The 18,807-nt window shown below is 46.5% G+C and overlaps 1 protein-coding gene across 1 annotated transcript; it reads right to left on the bottom strand.

The window, feature by feature from the left end:
* Window positions 1-14: 14 nt before the first annotated feature.
* On the bottom strand, window positions 15-16,186 carry LOC144508386 (muscle M-line assembly protein unc-89-like). The gene is made up of 8 exons (XM_078236256.1): window positions 16,086-16,186; window positions 15,577-15,894; window positions 13,730-14,044; window positions 11,260-11,574; window positions 6,301-6,428; window positions 4,069-4,197; window positions 969-1,027; window positions 15-364 (listed from the first exon to the last, which is right to left on the bottom strand). The coding sequence occupies exons 1-6, from the start codon at window positions 16,138-16,140 to the stop codon at window positions 4,141-4,143; spliced, it is 1,188 nt and encodes a 395-aa protein (XP_078092382.1). The 5' UTR covers window positions 16,141-16,186; the 3' UTR covers window positions 15-364; window positions 969-1,027; window positions 4,069-4,140.
* Between the last annotated feature and the right edge of the window lie 2,621 nt (window positions 16,187-18,807).

Genomic DNA, 18,807 nt, shown 5'->3' with positions numbered 1-18,807 from the left:
ATTACACAGTTAATGTAATGTCAACTTTGAATTGTCATTTAATGTACTTCTTTAATTTTTATGCATAAAGTATATAAATAGTCACTTGGCATTACAGAACTTGAGTATTGCTGAATAAAGACACATGCTGTCGAAGCTTTTTGTCTTGCACTCATCAGGAATGACACAAGAACGCCAAATTTCAAAGGGCGTTTATACTTCAGGTGCTGATTCATTGACAAGTGGACTCTGATTGATCGAGGTGTTGCCAAGAAGACCCCCATCCTTTTCTTTCATTGGAAAAGGCACAATGCCTCGGTGTGTTTCTGCTTGCAGGGGACTGGGTCCTTTGTATGAATAGATGTTTAATCTCTTTTCAGCAATTCTGTTTTGGAAAAAGAAACTCAACTATTCAAAGTGATAACACTGTTAATCTAGTTCCAGTTTAAGCAAAGATCCAAATCCCAATGATCTGATCCTCAATTGAATTCAGCCTTGCTTTATTAATGTTCAAACTGAAGGTAACACCAGTTGTACAGACTCCTTCCTGCTCATGCTGTGGTCCTCTTCCAAATGACATCGCATGATTTATCCCATTTTGTGGCAAATCAGTAAAACTGAATTGAGAAATGAAAAGTTTAAACTTTATATATTAGTGTCACAAGTAGGCTTACATTAACACTGCAATGAAGTTACTGTGAAAATCCCCCAGTCACCACACTCCGGAGCCTGTTCGGGTACACTGAGGGAGAATTTAGCACGGCCAATGCCCTAACCAGCACGTCTTTTAGACTGTGGGAGGAAACCAGAGGAAACCCATGCAGACACGGGGAGAATGTCTCCACACAGACAGTGACCCAAGCCAGGAATCTATTCCAATTCTGAGTTGTCTGCTATTCAATTGGGCTCGATATAAGACTTTGCGATGATCAAAGACGTGTTGTGCCTCTTGCAAGAAAGCCTCACTAGTGTTTTGTGCAAAGACTCACCTGTCAACCACAGCTTGTCAATGTGAATGGAGAGATTTAATTCGTGAAAAAATCAATAGCTGTAACAGGGAAAGAAAATGAACTCAGTCACGGTATGTTTGATGAGGTTTCAAGATCCTTAAGCTGCCTGCTTTGAGTGATTGCAAACACACTAACAATCAGAATGCACTATCAGAATGAAAGTTATGTTAATCTGTCTAAACATACTTGCAAATATGTCCTTGCATGCTTTGAATCTGTAAATCATCCTGTCCTTTTCTTGTATGTTCGAGCTGGCCTTTTTTATAATGAATTCCTCTGGCCCATACTGACAAGAGTATCTTTCTATGTGAACAATTTATTAGTGTAATAACACCCGCACTGGGAACAGGAACAAGCCACATACATCCGTCCTGTTCTGCCACTTAACGAAATCAAGGCCAATCTGCATCCTATTTTTATGTGCCCATCTTGGTTGAACAATGCCTAAATCCGAATAGCAAAAATCTTTCCATCCTGGATTTCAAATTATTAATTGAGCTGATGCTTTTTTGTGGGACAGAATTCCAGTGTAGGGTAGGGAGGTTGTGGTGGAATTAACACATTCTGATCACTTAATGGATACTTTCAACACCTTCTCAGCCTTCTACATGCTCATTCACATTCCCTTTGTCTAATTTCACCACCTCACCCTACCGTCATAGTATAAATCTCTGCTGACTCTCTTTCCTCTCTGATGAAGGGTCACCTAGACTCGAACATAAGAACATAAGAAATAGGAGCAGGAGTAGGCCATCTAGCCCCTCGAGCCTGCCCCGCCATTCAATAAGATCATGGCTGATCTGATAGTGGTTTAGTTCCACATACCCGCCCGCTCCCCATAACCCTTAATTCCCTTATTGATCAGAAATCTATCTACCTGTGACTTAAACATATTTAACGAGGTAGCCTCCACTGCTTCAATGGGCAGAGAATTCCAGAGATTCACTACCCTCTGAGAGAAGAAGTTCCTCCTCAACTCTGTTCTAAACTGACTCCCCCTTATTTTGAGGCTGTGTCCTCTAGTTCTTGTTTCCTTTCGAAGTGGAAAGAATCTCTCTGCCTCTACCCTGTCTCGCCCCTTCATTATCTTATATGTCTCTACAAGATCTCCTCTCAGCCTTCTAAACTCCAACGAGTACAGGCCCAATCTACTCAATCTCTCCTCATAAGCTAAGCCCCTCATCTCCGGTATCAACCTGGTGAACCTTCTCTGTACTCCCTCCAAGGCCAATATATCCTTCCGCAAATAAGGGGACCAAAATTGCACACAGTACTCTAATTGCGGCCTCACCAGTACCTTGTACAATTGCAGCAAGACCTCCTTGCTTTTATACTCCATCCCCTTCGCGATAAAGGCCAACATTCCATTTGCCTTCTTGATCACCTGCTGCACCTGCAAACTGAGTTGTTGCGATTCATACACAAGGACCCCCAGGTCCCTCTGCACAGTAGCATGTTGTAATTTTTCACCATTTAAATAATAGTCCATTTTACTATTATTCCTTCCAAAGTGGATAACTTCACACTTGTCAACGTTATACTCCATCTGCCAGATCCTCGCCCACTCACTTAGCCTATCCAAATCTCTCTGCAGACTTTCCGCATCCTCCACGCAATTTGCTTTCCCACTCATCTTTGTGTCATCCGCAAACTTTGTTACCCTATACTCGGTCCCCTCCTCCAGATCGTCTATGGTAAACAGTTGAGGCCCCAGCGCCGATCCCTGCGGCACGCCACTAGTTACCAACTGCCAACCAGAAAAGCACCCTATATTCCAACTCTCTGCTTCCTGTTAGATAGCCAATCCTCAATCCACGCTAACATTTTACCCCCAACTCCGTGTACCCTAATCTTCTGCAGCAACCTTTTGTGAGGCACCTTATTGAACGCCTTCTGGAAATCTAAAAACACCACATCCACCGGTTCCCCTCTGTCAACTGCACTCGTTACATCTTCATAAAAATCCAGTAAATTCATCAAACACGACTTTCCCTTCATGAATCCATGCTGCGTCTGCTTGATCGAACCATTTTTTTCCAGGTGTCCTGCTATTTCTTCTTTAATGATGGATTCCAGCAATTTCCCAACTACGGACGTTAAGCTAACCGGCCTGTAGTTATCCCCCTTTTGTCTACCTCCTTTTTTAAACAGTGGCGTCACATTAGCTGTTTTCCAATCAGCCGGCACTTCCCCAGAGTCCAGCGAATTTTGATAAATTACAACCAACGCATCTGCTATTACTTCTGCCATTTCTTTCAGTATCCTGGGATGCATTCCATCCGGGCCCAGGGACTTGTCTACCTTTAGTCCCATTAGCCTACCAAGCACTACCTCTTTAGTAATAGTAATCATTTTAAGGACCTCACCCCCTACAGTCCCACGACCGTCAATTTTCGGTAAGCTATTTGTGTCCTCTACCGTGAAGACCGACACAAAAAACTTGTTTAAGGCCTCGGCCATTTCCTCGTTTCCCATTATTAAATCCCCCTTCTCACCTTCTAAGGGTCCAACATTTACTTTAGCCACTCTTTTCCTTTTTATATATTTGTAAAAACTTTTACTATCAGTTTTTATATTTTGTGCTAGTTTAGTTTCATAATCTATCTTTCCTTTCTTTATCACTTTATCGAAACTTTGGTTCTGTTCTCTCTCCACAGATGCTGTCAGACCTGTTGAGATTTTCCAGTTTTTGTTTCAGATTCCAGCATCTGCAGTATTTTGTGTTTATCTTAAATAATCCCATAATCCTTTGTATCCCAGAGAATGCAAGCCTCATCAATATTAACTGCACCTCATAACTTAACCCTTCAGCACTCCTTGCAATGCTGGCATATGATGTGTGGTGCCCAGAATTGTGGGCAGTCCCACAGGTGTGGTCCAAGGCTTTGTACATCAAGCAGAACTTTACATCCCTTTGTAGTCCTTTTCTATTCTCCCCGCCGTTCCCCCCCACCCCCGCCAACAAATGGAATGGAGTGGAAACTGTCAGCCTTAATGCATGCTCTGGTGTGTCAGCATGGGAATGGATAATTGGAACAGTCTCGCGATATGCATGACAATGTTGAATGAATAATCTTACCAGCCTGATGTCCTGGAGCACACAAATGTCGGTTGATGAGAGTGGCAAAGATAATGAGAAAATTGAAAGCTATCACCAAGATGAACGATAGACATACCCGGTATCCTTTACAGAATATAGCCAGAACATCTGGAAGACAAATCACATGGATGTAGTCATTGGCAAAATGAAAAGCAACATGGAACTGACTTGATCCTTTAGAGGCAGCATCGATGCTCTTAATTAGGTGTGTCAACAATTCTCTTCTAATGGCTCAGATCTGTTTGCGCTCCCTCAGTCAACCCCTCGATCTCCTACATCATTATAGATTACCACTGTCCATCCTATCACTGTGTGCCTCTTAGTGACTCTCCTCGCACTCCATCCTCACATCTCACCCCCTACACATCTGGTTATATTATTAATCACTCCTCACTCTGAGAGGACAGTTCTCTGCCTGATGGTTGGCACTTACCAAGGGTAGCGTGATGGCACAGTGGTTAGCACTGCTGCTTCACAGAATCAGGGACCCAGGTTCAATACCAGCCTTGGGTGACTGCGTGTGCAGAGTTTGCATGTTCTCCCTACGACTTACATGGTAAGATGGGTTTAGAGGGATATGGGCTAAACGCAGGCAATTGGGACTTGCTTAGTGATTTTAAAAAAAAGGCGGCATGGACAAGTTGGGCCGAAGGTCCTGTTTCCACACTGTAAACCTCCAGGACTCTATGACTCCATGAGTTTCCTCCGGGTGCTCCGGTTTCCTCCTACACTCCAAAGATGTGTGGGTTAGGTTGATTGGCCATGCTAAATTGTCCCATAGTGTAAGGAGAATTGGCAGGGTAAAGATGTGGGGACAGGTGGGATTACTGTCAGTGCAGGCTTGATGGCTGAATAGCTTCCTTCTGCGCTGTAGGGATTCTATTATATTAAGGAGGCAGGTTCCCCAATCCTCCCCAGTTAGACATGGGGATCGAACCCCTCGCTGTTGACACTGAGCCATTCAGTCACCACAGAAGTCCAAGTGACAGTGACTTGCATTCACTGTTGCTTGTTGTTGCACAGAGCTGTGGACGATGATGATAAAGACTCCAGTTTCTTTCCATCCCGTGGCTGACCAGGAATCTCTCCCACTCTCACCACCATTGGTGTGCATACTTGACCTATGTGGCCACATTACAGACACACCTTCCTTGGCCATCAAGTCCTACGGTGGGACTCGAACCCTAGCGACTCAGATGCAGGGGCAATACCACTGTGCAACAAGACCTCCACTCTATCCTTTACCTTCTGTTAAAGGTGTTATTGTTTTAACAGTGACTCCCTCACTTCACCCCATCCCTTTATCTCACTTCAAAACATGGTCTAGCATTATTACCTCTCAACTCACCTTCAGTGCATTACAGATATTAGCCACCCCTCACTCTCCTCATTCTTTCACTCTCTGTATTACATATCGGAATATTAATGGCCCCCTCCCTTGTTGGCTTTCAGATACCATGCACGTAAATCAGTGCGCAAATAGATCTCGGTGTACAAGTTGAGTTCCATTACGTTGTAATTTTCAATTTGAAATGTTTGGGGATGCACTTCTATAAACTGTATCAACAAAGTGTATTTTTTTGGAAAGAACACAGCTCGATGTAGGCATTTGAATTTGATTTGATTTATTATTGTCACATGTATTAGTATACAGGGAAAAGTATTGTTTATTGCGCGCTATACAGACAAAGCATACCATTCATAGAGAAGGAAAGGAGAGAGTGCAGAATGTAGTATTACAGTCATGGCTAGGGTGTAGAGAAAGATCAACTTAATGCGAGGTAGATCCATTCAAAAGTCTGATGGCAGCAGGGAAGAAGCTGTTCTTGAGGCGGTTGGTACGTGACCTCTGACTTTAATCAGGCCATTGAGGTTGGCCTATTGGAATACAAATTTCCTGATTAAGAGGCCAATTCATGGGCCAGTCAGGGAGACTGTACTTTGTATACACCCCAGCTATGATTGTAACACTACATTCTGCACTCTCATTTCCTTCTCTATGAACAGTATGCTTTGCCTGTATAGCACAAGAAACAATACTTTTCACTGTATGCTAATAAATGTGACAATAATAAATCAAATCAAAAAAATTATTCGTGACCTCAGATTTTTGTACCTTTTGTAGCATGTCTCCATGCTAATGAATGAGTGAAATAGGATAAATATCAGTACCTGGACCTTGGTGACCTTGGTGCAATGTCTAATGCTTACCGTGGATTTCTTGACCAGCAGTTTGACGTTTGTATAGATGTGGTTAGCAAATACAAGAATGCAAACCAAAGCCAGAAGAACTGAAATGGTAAAACCAACATTGTAGGTTGTACACGAATGACTGGACCCTGGAAGAGATTATATTTTGGAGTCGTTTTTAATCCATTAACAAATGTAATCTTTAAATAAACTCTGTTGTCAACATAACCCAATGGAGCCATAAAGCTCTACATCGCAGAAAGAAGTCCTTCAGCCCATCGTGTCTGTGCCAGCTATCAAACACCAATCTGTTCCTATTTTCCAGCACCTGGTCTGTAGCCCTGTATGCTATGGCGTTTCAAGTGATCATCTAAATGCTTCTTTAATTATGTGAGGGTTCCTGCCTCTCCCACCCTTTCAGGCAGCGAATTCCAGATTCCTACCACCCTCTGGGTGAAAAGGCTTTTCCTCAAATTCCCTCCAGATCTCCTGCCCCGACCTTAAATCTATGCTCCCCCCCCCCCCCCCCCAACCTCCCCCCGGTTATTGACCCCTCTACTAAGGGGAAAGGTTCCTTCCTATCTATATCCCTCAGAATTTATCCCCCCACCCCTCAGCCTTCTCTGCTCTAAGGAAAACAATCCCAACCTAACCAGCCTCTCTTCATAGGTGAAACGCTCCAGCCCAGACAGCATCCTGGTGAATCTACTCTGCACCCTCTCTATTGCAATTTTCTTCCTGAGGGCTCTGCCAATTGCTGCCCCAGGCTGTTTGGCGAGGAGTGAGCGAGTGACTCTTCAACCAATATCCCGATTGTCATCCAGGCCCCCTTTTTGGCCAGTTCCACCCCAGTCCATGGCGTACATTTTCAGTAAATTGTTTTGTTCATTCCAGGCACAAGCATGACCAACTTGTGTTTGCAAGATTTTAGCTCACAGTTGCAAAAATGCCATTCCACCATTAAGACTGACGTTACATGAAATTTATGCAGAACATGGAATTGAAGAAGAGATTTATGAGGAGGATACCAAGAATGCAACACTTCGAATCATAGAAACCCTGCAGTCAGAAGGAGGCCATTCTTCCCATCGAGACTGCACCGACAACAATCCCACCCAGGCCTTATCCCCGTATTTATCCTGCTAAACCCTCTAACCTACACATCCTGGGACACTAAGGGGCAATTTAGCATGGCCAATGCACCTAACCCACGCATCTTTGGACTGTGGGAGGAAATTGGAGCACCCGGAGGAAACCCACTCAGACATGGGGAGAACGTGCAAACTCCACGTAGACAGTGACCCAAGCTGGGAATCGAACCCAAGTCCCTAGCCTTGTGAGGCAACAGGGCTAACCACTGTGCCGCCCCATTTCAATCACTCGGACAGATTGGGGGAGCTGGACTTGATCTGAGCTTTACATGGTTACATCTTTATCAATTTGATGTGGGAAGACCTGTTGACTCCCACCACCATGACGAAAACTCAGGATAACAGACCATTTTACACACTTTCTTGTTTTCCTGCTATTGAATTCATTAATAGGAAGAAGCAGTTTGGGTTAAATTTGGGCCAATTTGTCTGCCTGGCAATGGAAGTAAAAATTATATTGATAACATGGGAAAATTGAGAAAGTAGGAGCAGGAGTAGGCCATTTGGCCCCTTCAAGCCTTCTTCGCCATTCAATCTGATCATGTTTCGTCCTCTATCTCAACACCATGCTCCCACTATTACCCCATACCCCTTGAACACTATAGAGTCTAGAAACCTATCTACTTCCTGCTTAAATATACTCAGTGACTTGGCCTCTACAGCCTATTGTGGTAGACAATTCCATAGGTTCACCACTGTCTGGGTGATGAAAGGTTTCCTCATCTCAGGCCTAAATGGCCTACTCCCGTATCAAAGAACAAAGAAAATTACAGGAACAAGCCCTTCGGCCCGCCAAGCCTGCACCGACCACGCTGCCCAACTTAACTAAAACCCTCTACCCTTCCAGGGACATAACCCTCTATTCCCATCCTATTCATGTATTCGTCAGGGCGCCCCTTAAAAGTCACTACCGTATTCGCTTCCACTACCTCCCCCGGCAATGGGTTCCAGGCACCCACTACTTTCTGTGTAAAACATCTGCCTCCTTTAAACCTTGCCCCTCGCACCTTAAACCTGTGCTCCCTAGTAATTGACTCTTCCACTCTGGGAAAAAGCTTCTGACTGTCCAATCTGTCCATGCCTCTCATAATCTTGTAGACTTCTATCAGGTCGCCCCTCAACCTCCGTCGTTCCAGTAAGAACAAACCAAGGTTCTCCAACCTCTCCTTATACCAGGCAACATCCTGGTAAATCTTTTCTGTACCCTCTCCAAAGCCTCCACATCCTTCTGGTAGTGTGGCGACCAGAATTGAACACTATATTCCAAGTGTGTCCCAACTAAGGTTCTATAAAGCTGCAACATGACTTGCCAATTTTTAAACTCAATGCCCCGACCGATGAAGGCAAGCATGCCGTATGCCTTCTTGACTACCTTCTCCACCTGCATGGCCACTTTCAGTGACCTGTGTACCTGTACATCCAGATCCCTTTACCTATCAATACTCTTATGGGTATAGATGGGTCTTTTTCTAAATGGAGGTCGGTCACCAGTGGTGTGCCCCAGGGATCTGATGTGGGACCCTTGCTGTTTGTCATTTTTATAAATGGCCTGGATAAGGAAGCGGAGGGATGGGTTGGTAAGTTTGCCGACGACACGAAGGTTGGTGGGGTTGTGGATAGTCTGGGGGGATGTCAGAAGTTACAGAGGGACATAGATAGGATGCAAGACTGGGTGGAGAAGTGGCAGATGGACTTCGACCCAGATAAATGCGTCGTGGTCCATTTTGGTAGGACAAATGGGATGAAGGAGTACAATATAAAGGGAAAGACTCTTAGTACGGTAGAGGATCAGAAGGGCCTTGGGGTCCGGGTCCATAGGACTCTAAAATTGGCCCCGCAGGTGGAGGAGGTGGTTAAGAAGGCGTATGGTGTGCTGGCCTTTATCAATCGAGTGATTGAGTTTAGGAGTCCAGGGATAATGATCCAGCTATATAAGACCCTCGTCAGACCCCACTTGGAATACTGTGCTCAGTTCTGGTCGCCTCACTATAGGAAGGATGTGGAAAAGATTGAAAGGGTGCAGGATGTTGCCTGGATTGAGTGGCATGCCTTATGAGGATAGGCTGAGGGAGCTCGGTCTTTTCTCCTTGGAGAGACGAAGGATGAGAGGAGACCTAATAGAGGTGTATAAGATGTTGAGAGGCATAGATCGGGTGGACTCTCAGAGGCTTTTTCCCAGGGTGGAAATGTCTGCTACGAGAGGACACAGGTTTAAGGTGCTGGGGGGTAGGAACAGGGGAGATGTTAGGGGTAAGTTTTTCACACAGAGGGTGGTGGGCGAGTGGAATCGGCTGCCGTCAGTGGTGGTGGAGGCGAACTCAATCGGGTCTTTTAAGAGACTCCTGGATGAGTACATGGAGTTTAATAGGATGGAGGGTTATAGGTAGGTCTAGAAGGTAGGGATGTGTTCGGCACAACTTGTGGATATAGATCATAGAAACATTTGCTATGTTTCTATGATCTATATCCTGCTGTATCCTCTGATGGTCCTCATCGCTATCCGCAAGTCCACCAACCTTTGTGTTATCCGCAAACTTACGAATCAAACCAGTTACATTTTCCTCCAAATCATTTATATATATTACAAACAGCAAAGGTCCCAGCACTGACCCCTGAGGAACGCCACTTGTCACAGCCTTCCATTCAGAAACACACCCTTCCACTGCTATCCTCTGTCTTCTTTGACTGAGCCAGTTTTGTATCCACCTTGCCAGCTCACTTCTGATCCCACGCGACTTCACATTCTGCACCAGTCTGCCATGAGAGACCTTGTCAAAGGCCTTACTAAAGTCCATGTAGACAACATCCACTGTCCTACCCTCATCAATCATCTTCGTCACTTCATCGAAAAACTCAATCAAGTTCATGAGACACAACCTCCCTTTCACAAAACCGTGAGACTGTGACTGCTTGTTCTGGAACCCTCCTCACCTCCAGCCAGGGAAACATCATTCCTGCACCTACTCTGTCCAGCCCTCTTAGAATTTTATACATTTCAATGAGATACCCTCTTACTCTATCTCAGTGAATGAAGAGGCTTGTACAGATGCCACCCCTCACATAAGACTCCTGTGGCTGAGTGGTGTAGATCACTGAACTGGTAAACCACAAACCTGGGGAAATGCTCTGTGGCTCCAGGTTCAAATCCCAGCATGGGTGCTGGTCAAATTTGAATTCTAAAATAACTCTCATGTGCTCTAGTGGTCAGGTCACTGAACTGGTAAACCACAAACCTGGAGCAATGGGGAAATTTGAATCCAACAAAAATTTGGAGTTAAAAGTCTAATGACAATGAGACCCATTTGGTTTGCCAGTGCCCTTTAGGGAAGGCAATCTTCCACACTTGTCTACATGTGACATCAATGTGGTTGACTTTTAATGGCCCCTCTCAAGGGCAATTAGGGATGGGCACAAAATACTTGCCCAGCCCGATGCCAATGCCTGAATCATAGTGCAGAAGGCCATTCAGCCCATCGAGTCTGCACCGACCATAATTCCACCTATCCCTATCCCCATACATTTACCCTGTTAGTCCCCCTGACACTAAGGGGCAATTTAGCATGGCCAACCCACAAATCTTTGGACTGTGGGAAGAAACTGGAGCACCCGGAGGAAACCCATGCAGACACAGGGAGAATGTACAAACTCCACAGTGACCCAAGCCAGGAATCCAACCCAGGTTCCTGGCGCTGTAAGGCAGCAATGCTAACCACTGTGCCACCATGTCGCCCCATCAACAAATAATAGATATGTATCTATTATAGATAGTTAATTCAGTCATCAAATGTGAGAAGCAAGTATCACCAAATAAGTTGTAAGGGCTACTCACTGAACACATTCAGGGTGATGTTTGCTGTTGCTGTATCACCAGAAGGGGATTCCAGGGTAATGATGTACAATGGAAAGCTGTACTCGTGTACGGAAAGTAGAAGGAGCGATGCATTTGGCAAGAGGTCTATTAGAAACAGAGGGTGTAGAGTGACATTTTGTAAAGTGCTATTCCACTGAAAAAGCGTCTGGTCTCCAGTGCTCCAGCTGCCATTCTTCACTTCACCCGATATCATCACTGACAGCAGAACGTTGGCGTCATATTCTGCATTAATACTACTGAGCACAGGCCGGACATCAATTGGCTGCCGTTTGGCTGGGGGGGAAAGAACAGCTGGTCAATAAACAGCGTGAAACCTTTCCGAAACCCACCGACAACTCCACCCCGGACCCTTGCTGGCTTTTTGCTGATGACACCATCCTAGTGGCTCAGGTCTCAAACAATGATGAGACAGAGTACTGGAAAGAGAGAATCTGGTGAAATGTGCAACAACAATAATCTCTCCTTTAATGTCAGTAAAATGAAGTTTTTAGGTGTCCAGATCACCAACAACCTGTCCTGGGCCCTCCACGCCAACGCCATAGTTAAGAAAGCCCACCAACGCTTCTACTTTCTCAAGAAGCTAAGGAAAGATGGCATCTCCACTTCGAATCTCACCTCCTGACTACCCAAAGCCTATCCACCATCTACAAGGCACAAGTGTGATAGAATACTCCTCACTTTCCTGGATGGGTGCAGCTCCAACAACACTCAAGAAGCTTGACACCATCCAGGACAGAGCAGCCCCGCTTGATTGGCACGACAACGACAAACATTCAATCCCTCCACCACCGACGCTCAGTAGCAGCAGTGTGTACTATCTACAAGATGCACTGCAGCAACTCACCAAAGATCCTTAGACAGCACCTTCCAAACCCACGACCACTTCCATCTAGAAGGACAAGGGTAGCAGATAAATGGGAACACCACCACCTGCAAGTTCTCCTCCAAGCCACTCACCATCCTGACTTGGAAATATATCGCCATTCCTTCGCAGTCGCTGGGTCAAAATCCTGGAATTCCCTCCCGAACGGCATTGTGGGTCAACCCATAGCAGATGGACTGCAGCGATTCAAGAAGGCAGCTCACCACCACCTTCTCAAGGACAACTAGGGATGGACAATAAATGTTGGCCAGCCAGCAACACACATGTCCCATGAATGAATAAAAAAATCTTTTACAGATGTACCATAGAAAGCAATCTTTCTGGTTGTATCACAGCTTGGTATGGCTCCTGATCTGTCCAAGACCGCAAGAAACTACAAAGGGTCATGAACGTAGCCCAATCCATCACGCAAACCAGCCTCCCATCCATTGACTCTGTCTACACTTCCCGCTGCCTTGGAAAAGCAGCCAGCATAATCAAGGCCCCCACACACCCCGGACATTCTCTCTTCCATCTTTTTCCATCAGGAAAAAGATACAAAAGTCAGAGATCATGTCCCAACCCACTCAAAAACAATTTCTTCCCTGCTGCCATCAGACTTTTGAATGGACTTACCTCATATAAAGTTGATCTTTCTCTACACCCTAGCTATGACTGTAACACTACATTCAGCACCGTCTCCTTTCCTTCTCCCCTATGTCCGCTACGAATGGTATTTTTTTGTCTGAATAGTGCACAAGAAACAATACTTTTCACTGTATCCCAATACGTGTGACAATAATAAATCAAATTAAATCAGATCAAAGCATGCAGTCCCAGAGAAGGTTGTCTGCTGAGGATAGGCTGGAGAGGCTGGGCTTCTTTCCACTGCAGTTTAGAAGAGTAAGGGGTGACTTGACTGAGGTATTTAAGATCTTGGAAAGTATTAACAAGTTGGACATTTGAATTTGCCACTCAATGCTGATGTTCCTGGCACTGTGAGGCACGGTGGCACAGTGGTTAGCACTGCTACCCCACAGTGCCAGGGACCCGGGTTCGATTCCTGGCACGGTGGCACAGTGGTTAGCACTGCTACCCCAGAGTGCCAGGGACATGGGTTTGATTCTGATCTTGGGTGACTGTCTGTGTGGAGTTTGCACGTTCTCCCCTGTGTCTGCGTGGGCTTCCTCTGGGTGCGCCAGTTTCCACCCACAGTCCAAAGATGAGCAGGTTAGTGGATTGACCATGATAAATTGCCTCTTGGTGTCCCAAGATGTGTAGGTTAGAGGGAATAGCCGTGGTGAATACAAAGCTGAACTGGAATTCAAGTGGGGAGCCCAGGTTGTGGCCAGTTTGGGGTAAACATTAGAGAGTGGTAAGGAAAGGAGATGGATCAGTGTCAAGGGAATGGAGTTCCATGTTGCAGGCAGAAGACAACAGTCCCAGGTGTTCAACAGCACGTGGCACTCGGAGGGACTAAGAAGTGGAACTCACGATGGGAGAATGGTTAGCTCAGTGACTAAAATTCAAGTCATGATAAATTTGGGGGAAACAGGATCAACTTACTGCGCACATTCAGGTAGATCTTTGCTGTGCTTGTGTTGCCAGAGTCTGTGCTCATGGCGACTCGGTACTCTCCGGTGTCTGAGGCACGCACTGACTTCAACTGCAGGGAATTCTTGGCCAGTATCGCCACCCGCCTCCGGTAATCAACATTGATCTCTGGAACTGTACCTTCCCACATAACAACATCTTTCCCACCAAATGTCCAGCTCCCATTTTTCACCTCTTGCGAAGGACTCACGGACAGGACGACGGTGTCCCCGTCAGTTGTATTGATCTCCCTGTGTTTCACCGCAATGGAAAAAGGTACAGGCTTTGCTGGCAGAGAAATAAAAATAAAATATCAGCATGAGAGTCAGCATATTCAACCGATCATGATCGAGATTGAGGCATTGTAATGGCAGCAAGACTGTCAATGTTTGTCACCCTCATAAGGGGAGGCAGCGGTGTAGTGGCAATGTCGCTGGACTAGTAATCCAGAGACCCAGGATACTGCTCTGGGGTCCTGGGTTCAAATCCCACCACGGCAGATGGTGAAATTTGAATTCAGTAAAAATCTGGAGTTAAAAGTCCAGCAGAGAGACTTCACTGAGGAGCATTCTGGGAGAAGTCACCACCCTGACTGTGGAGTGGGTAGAGGAAGGACTCGTCCAGAGACAAACAGGAAAAAAACATCCAGCAGAGGCAGCAGTGAGACTTCATCCTGGAGCTTCCTTGGTTCTCAGCTTTTTTTTTTGTAATCAATCTATTTTATTTGCATGTCATGAGGGAAAACCTTAAATAAGACTTCTTCGCCAGCTTGCTCACCACTGTTTGCAACCTATTCAGGTTGTGTTTTAATGAAATCTCACCGTCTTACAAACTTCAGACCAAAGGATTCTCTTTCAAAGTGCAAAATGCAAACAAGTGATTTCAACCAATTGATGGCTCAGATCAAGTGTAGTTTTGCTATCCTGCACTTGGTAGAAGTCAACAAGGTTACACTGAGGCTTCATTTGAAGCAATTTTTTAAAAACCGCGTCTAGGCCTTTTGGCTAAGATGCAAGTGAGATCAAGCCTTGGAGGAGGTGCAAAGCCTGCTCCAATCAGTTTGGATCATGCAGATCAAGCCCAAGACAGGAAGCGTCCAGCCTGTCTTGTCAGCTTGGATCTGGAATGTCTCGCTGGTCGAGACTTTGAATTGGATTTAACTAAAGAAAATTCTCAGTGAAAGATGCTCTTTGGTCTGCCAAAAGCTTGTTGGACTTCCAGTGCAAGGAGCCTTGCAGACTGGCACATTCCAAAGCCCAGGACACTGTGCTGAGGGACGCACTAAAGCTTGGGGCAGCTGCCGCAGGGGCTAAATGGGGGAAGGTCGCTGTCTCAGACCTTGTGGCCATAGTGGGGCTAGAAACAGAGTGGAACTCTTTCAGGCTGTCATGCCTGATATGGAATGTACTTTGCGAATATAAGGAGGGTTGAACAGGTATAGAGGAACCCCATAGGGAGGAACACGATGTATGGAGGAAGAGCGAACTCTATTCCCATTTCCTGTCATTTCTGAACTTTAAATGTTTTGTGTAGGATTTTATGAACAAAGTATAGTTCTGGGGGGGGGGGGGGGCGGGGAAGAAGTTATTAAGTTGATAAAGTGAACAGGCAGCACCATGCAGGCCCCTAGCTTGTGAAGTCTGTCTGCATTTCAGAACCTGATTTATCCGTTTTACACAACATACTGGCACCATCCAGCAACCCATTCTATCAGGAGGAGGGGCATCATTTGGTGAGCTAGTAAAGCCCCCGCCCCCGCCTTCCCCCCCCCCCCCTCCCCCACACCTCCCAGTACTGACCACAGTAGTCGATGAACTTACGAAACACATTGAGGGTGATCTTGGCTGTGGCTTCATCTCCTCTGGGTGAGTCCATGGTCACCCAGTAGTCCCCGCTATCGGCCAGAGTCACAGAGAACATGAGGAGGGAGGTGTTGTCCAGCAAGTGCACAAGGCGTTTGGTGTAAGCGACATTGAGATAGGGGGCTTCCACTGTCCAAACCACAATCGATTTTGTACCAAACTTCCAGAAGCCGCCTGAGACAGGAACAGAAGGTCGGGCTGACAGTACGACAGTGTCACCCACTGTCGCGTTCACCTCTTCCTTCTTCACCATGAGGTAGAAAGGCTGCAACTCAACTATGGAAACAATACCGTTAGATCATTTTGCTTTCAGTAAGAAAGCAACTCTGACACTCACATTGAGTCCCCACGCTCTATCCTTTATCTGTACCTTTTTACTGACATTGTTTTCCACCACCAACCCCTTATTCCACGAGGAAATGTCTATCTATTACTGACACGGGGGGGTTTAAGAAAGAGATTCTCACCAGAGGATATCAATGAACAACAAACGACCAGTGCAACGAGCCGAGATCCCTCCATCCCAACGCAGCCCTTCCTGACGCGTCTGTCGCTGGATTCTTACTCCTCTGAAGATCACATGAGCACTTGCTGAAGAGGGCAAAACAGCTGACTGCTGGGCTTTTGGTGAGATCCTCCCTTCCCGCTTGTAAACAGCTATTTCAAGCAAAGTTCAGTAAGCAGAGCCTAATCTCTGACACTTCTATTGTTCTCTCACTTCCTCCAAAACCACTTTCGCCTCAGGGGCAGGATAGAGGATTGGCTAAACAATAGGATACACAGAGTTGGGATAAGAGGGGTAATTTCAGGATGGCAACCCGTAACTAGTGGAATGCCACAACGTTCAATGCTGGGGCCATAATTATTGACAATATATATTCATGACCTGGACGAGGGAAGTGAATGTACAACTGCCAAGGTTGAGGACGACACTAAAATAGGTGGGAAGACAATTATTGATCATGACACAAAGAGTCGACAGAGAGATATAGACAGGTTCAGTGAGTGGGCAAACACTTGACAGATGGTATATAAGGTGGGTAAATTGAAGTAATGCACTTTGGTAGGAAGAATAAAGGAGCTGAATTTTTTTTTAAATAGAGAAAGACTGAAGAAAGCTGCAGCTTAGAAAGATTTGGGGTCCTCGTGCGTAAATCACAAACAACTGGCATTCAAATTAAGCAGGTAATAGGGAAGGCAAATGGAATGTTGGCCTTTATTTCAAAGGGAACAGAGTATAAAATTAGGGAAGTCTTGCTAATACTATACAACTGTACTAGACCTCACCTAGAATACTGGGAAAAGTTCTGGTTCCCTTATCGAAGGGGCAGCACGGTGGCACAGTGGTTAGCACTGCTGCCTCACTGCACCAGGGACCCGGGTTCAATTCCCAACTTGGATCACTGTCTGTGTGGAGTTGGCACATTCTCCCTGTGTCTGTGTGGCTTTCTTCCGGGTGCTCCGGTTTCCTCCCACAGTCCAAAGATGTGCGGGTTAGGTGGATTGGCCATGCTGAATTGCCCCTGAGTGTCATGGGCTGAATAGCCTTCTTCTGCACTGCAGGATTCTATACTGGCATTGGAGGCAGTCCACAAGAGATTCACTCCGCTGATCCCAAGTATCGAGGGATTTTCTTATGAGGAGAGGTTGAGTAGATTGAGCCTGTACTCATTGGAGTTTTGAAGAATGAGACATTATTGAAATGTACAGGATTCTCAGGGGGCTTGACAGAGTTGATGCTGAGTGGTTGTTTCCCCTTGTGGGAGAGTCAAGGACCAGGGGGTATAATCGCAGAGTAAGGGGGTCGCCCACTGAAGACAGAGATGAGGAGGAATTTCTTCTCCCAGAGTGTAATGAATCTGTGGAATTCTTTCCCGCAGAGGGCTGTAGAGGCTGGGTCATTAATGTTCAAGGCTGAAATAGACAGATTGTTAATCAGGAAGGGAATCGAGGGTTAAGGGGATAAGGCGAGAAAGTGGAGTTGTGGATTATCACATCAGATCAGTCATGATCCCAGTGAATGGCAGAGCAGGTTCAATGGGCTGAATGGCCTATTTCTGCTCCAAGACTATGGTCTCAGTATTGTGCGTTCCCAGCCTGTTTTGGGAATGCATGGAACACTATTTTGTCCCTCTCTGAGTCAGGTCAAACCTGACTTCCGTTTTTCAGCAGATTGGAGACTTGTGCTGGTGCAGCTCACAACTCAGAACCTGAACTGGAAATTGAGAGACTGGGAGGCAGAAAGACAACGGGACAGAGAGAGAGGCAGAGAAGGGAATGAGCCAACAGAGAGAGAGTGGGGGGAGGGGATGGGGGGACAGAGTGGGGGGAGGAGATGGGGGGCAGAGTGGGGGAGGGGATGGGGGGGCAGAGTGGGAGGAGGGGATGGGGGGACAGAGTGGGGGGAGGGGATGGGGGGGCAGAGTGGGGGGAGGAGATGAGGGGGCAGAGTGGGGGGAGGGGATGGGGGTCAGAGTGGGGGGAGAGGATGGGGGGCAGAGTGGGGGGAGGGGATGAGGGGGGCAGAGTGGGGGGAGGAGATGAGGGGGGCAGAGTGGGGGGAGGGGATGGGGGCAGAGTGGGGGGAGGGGATGGGGGGCAGAGTGGGGGGAGGGGATGGGGGGCAGAGTGGGGGGAGGGGATGGGGGGCAGAGTGGGGGGAGGGGATGGGGTGCAGGGAGGGGGGAAGATAGAGGGAGAAAGAGTAAAGGGCAGAGCGGACAGAAGGGTGAAAACAAGAGAGGGGGAAAGGCAGCGATGGAGAGAAAGGGGAAAGATAGGAAAAGAGAGAGGAAAAGGCAGGAAGTTAGAGGGAAAAGGCACAGAGGGAAAGGGGGAAGACAGGAAAAGGGAGTGAGAGGAAAAAGCAGAGAGAAAAAGAAAGGAAAAGCCGGGGAGAGAAAGAAAATGGCAGAGAGAGAGAGCAAAAGGCAGGAACAGAGAGAGGAAAGGCAGAGAGAGGGGATGGGAAATGCGGAATTGAATGAGGATACGAGTTGAGAATGTGGGAAGGAGCTGAGTTGTGAAACGGCAGCAAACCCTTCGCTCTGTGTTGTGATTAAAGTGATACAACACCACCCTCTGCTGGTGTATGGATACTACTGCACAAGCGGTGGGGAATCACCGCATCAATCTCGAACAGGAGCATCGACACAGCCACAAGTTCAGTGCAGAGATCGGGAGGCGAGC

This window comes from Mustelus asterias, chromosome 20 (assembly GCF_964213995.1).
Source record: "Mustelus asterias chromosome 20, sMusAst1.hap1.1, whole genome shotgun sequence".
NCBI classification, from domain to species: Eukaryota; Metazoa; Chordata; class Chondrichthyes; order Carcharhiniformes; family Triakidae; genus Mustelus; species Mustelus asterias.
This window is presented reverse-complemented; position numbering and strand designations above follow the sequence as displayed.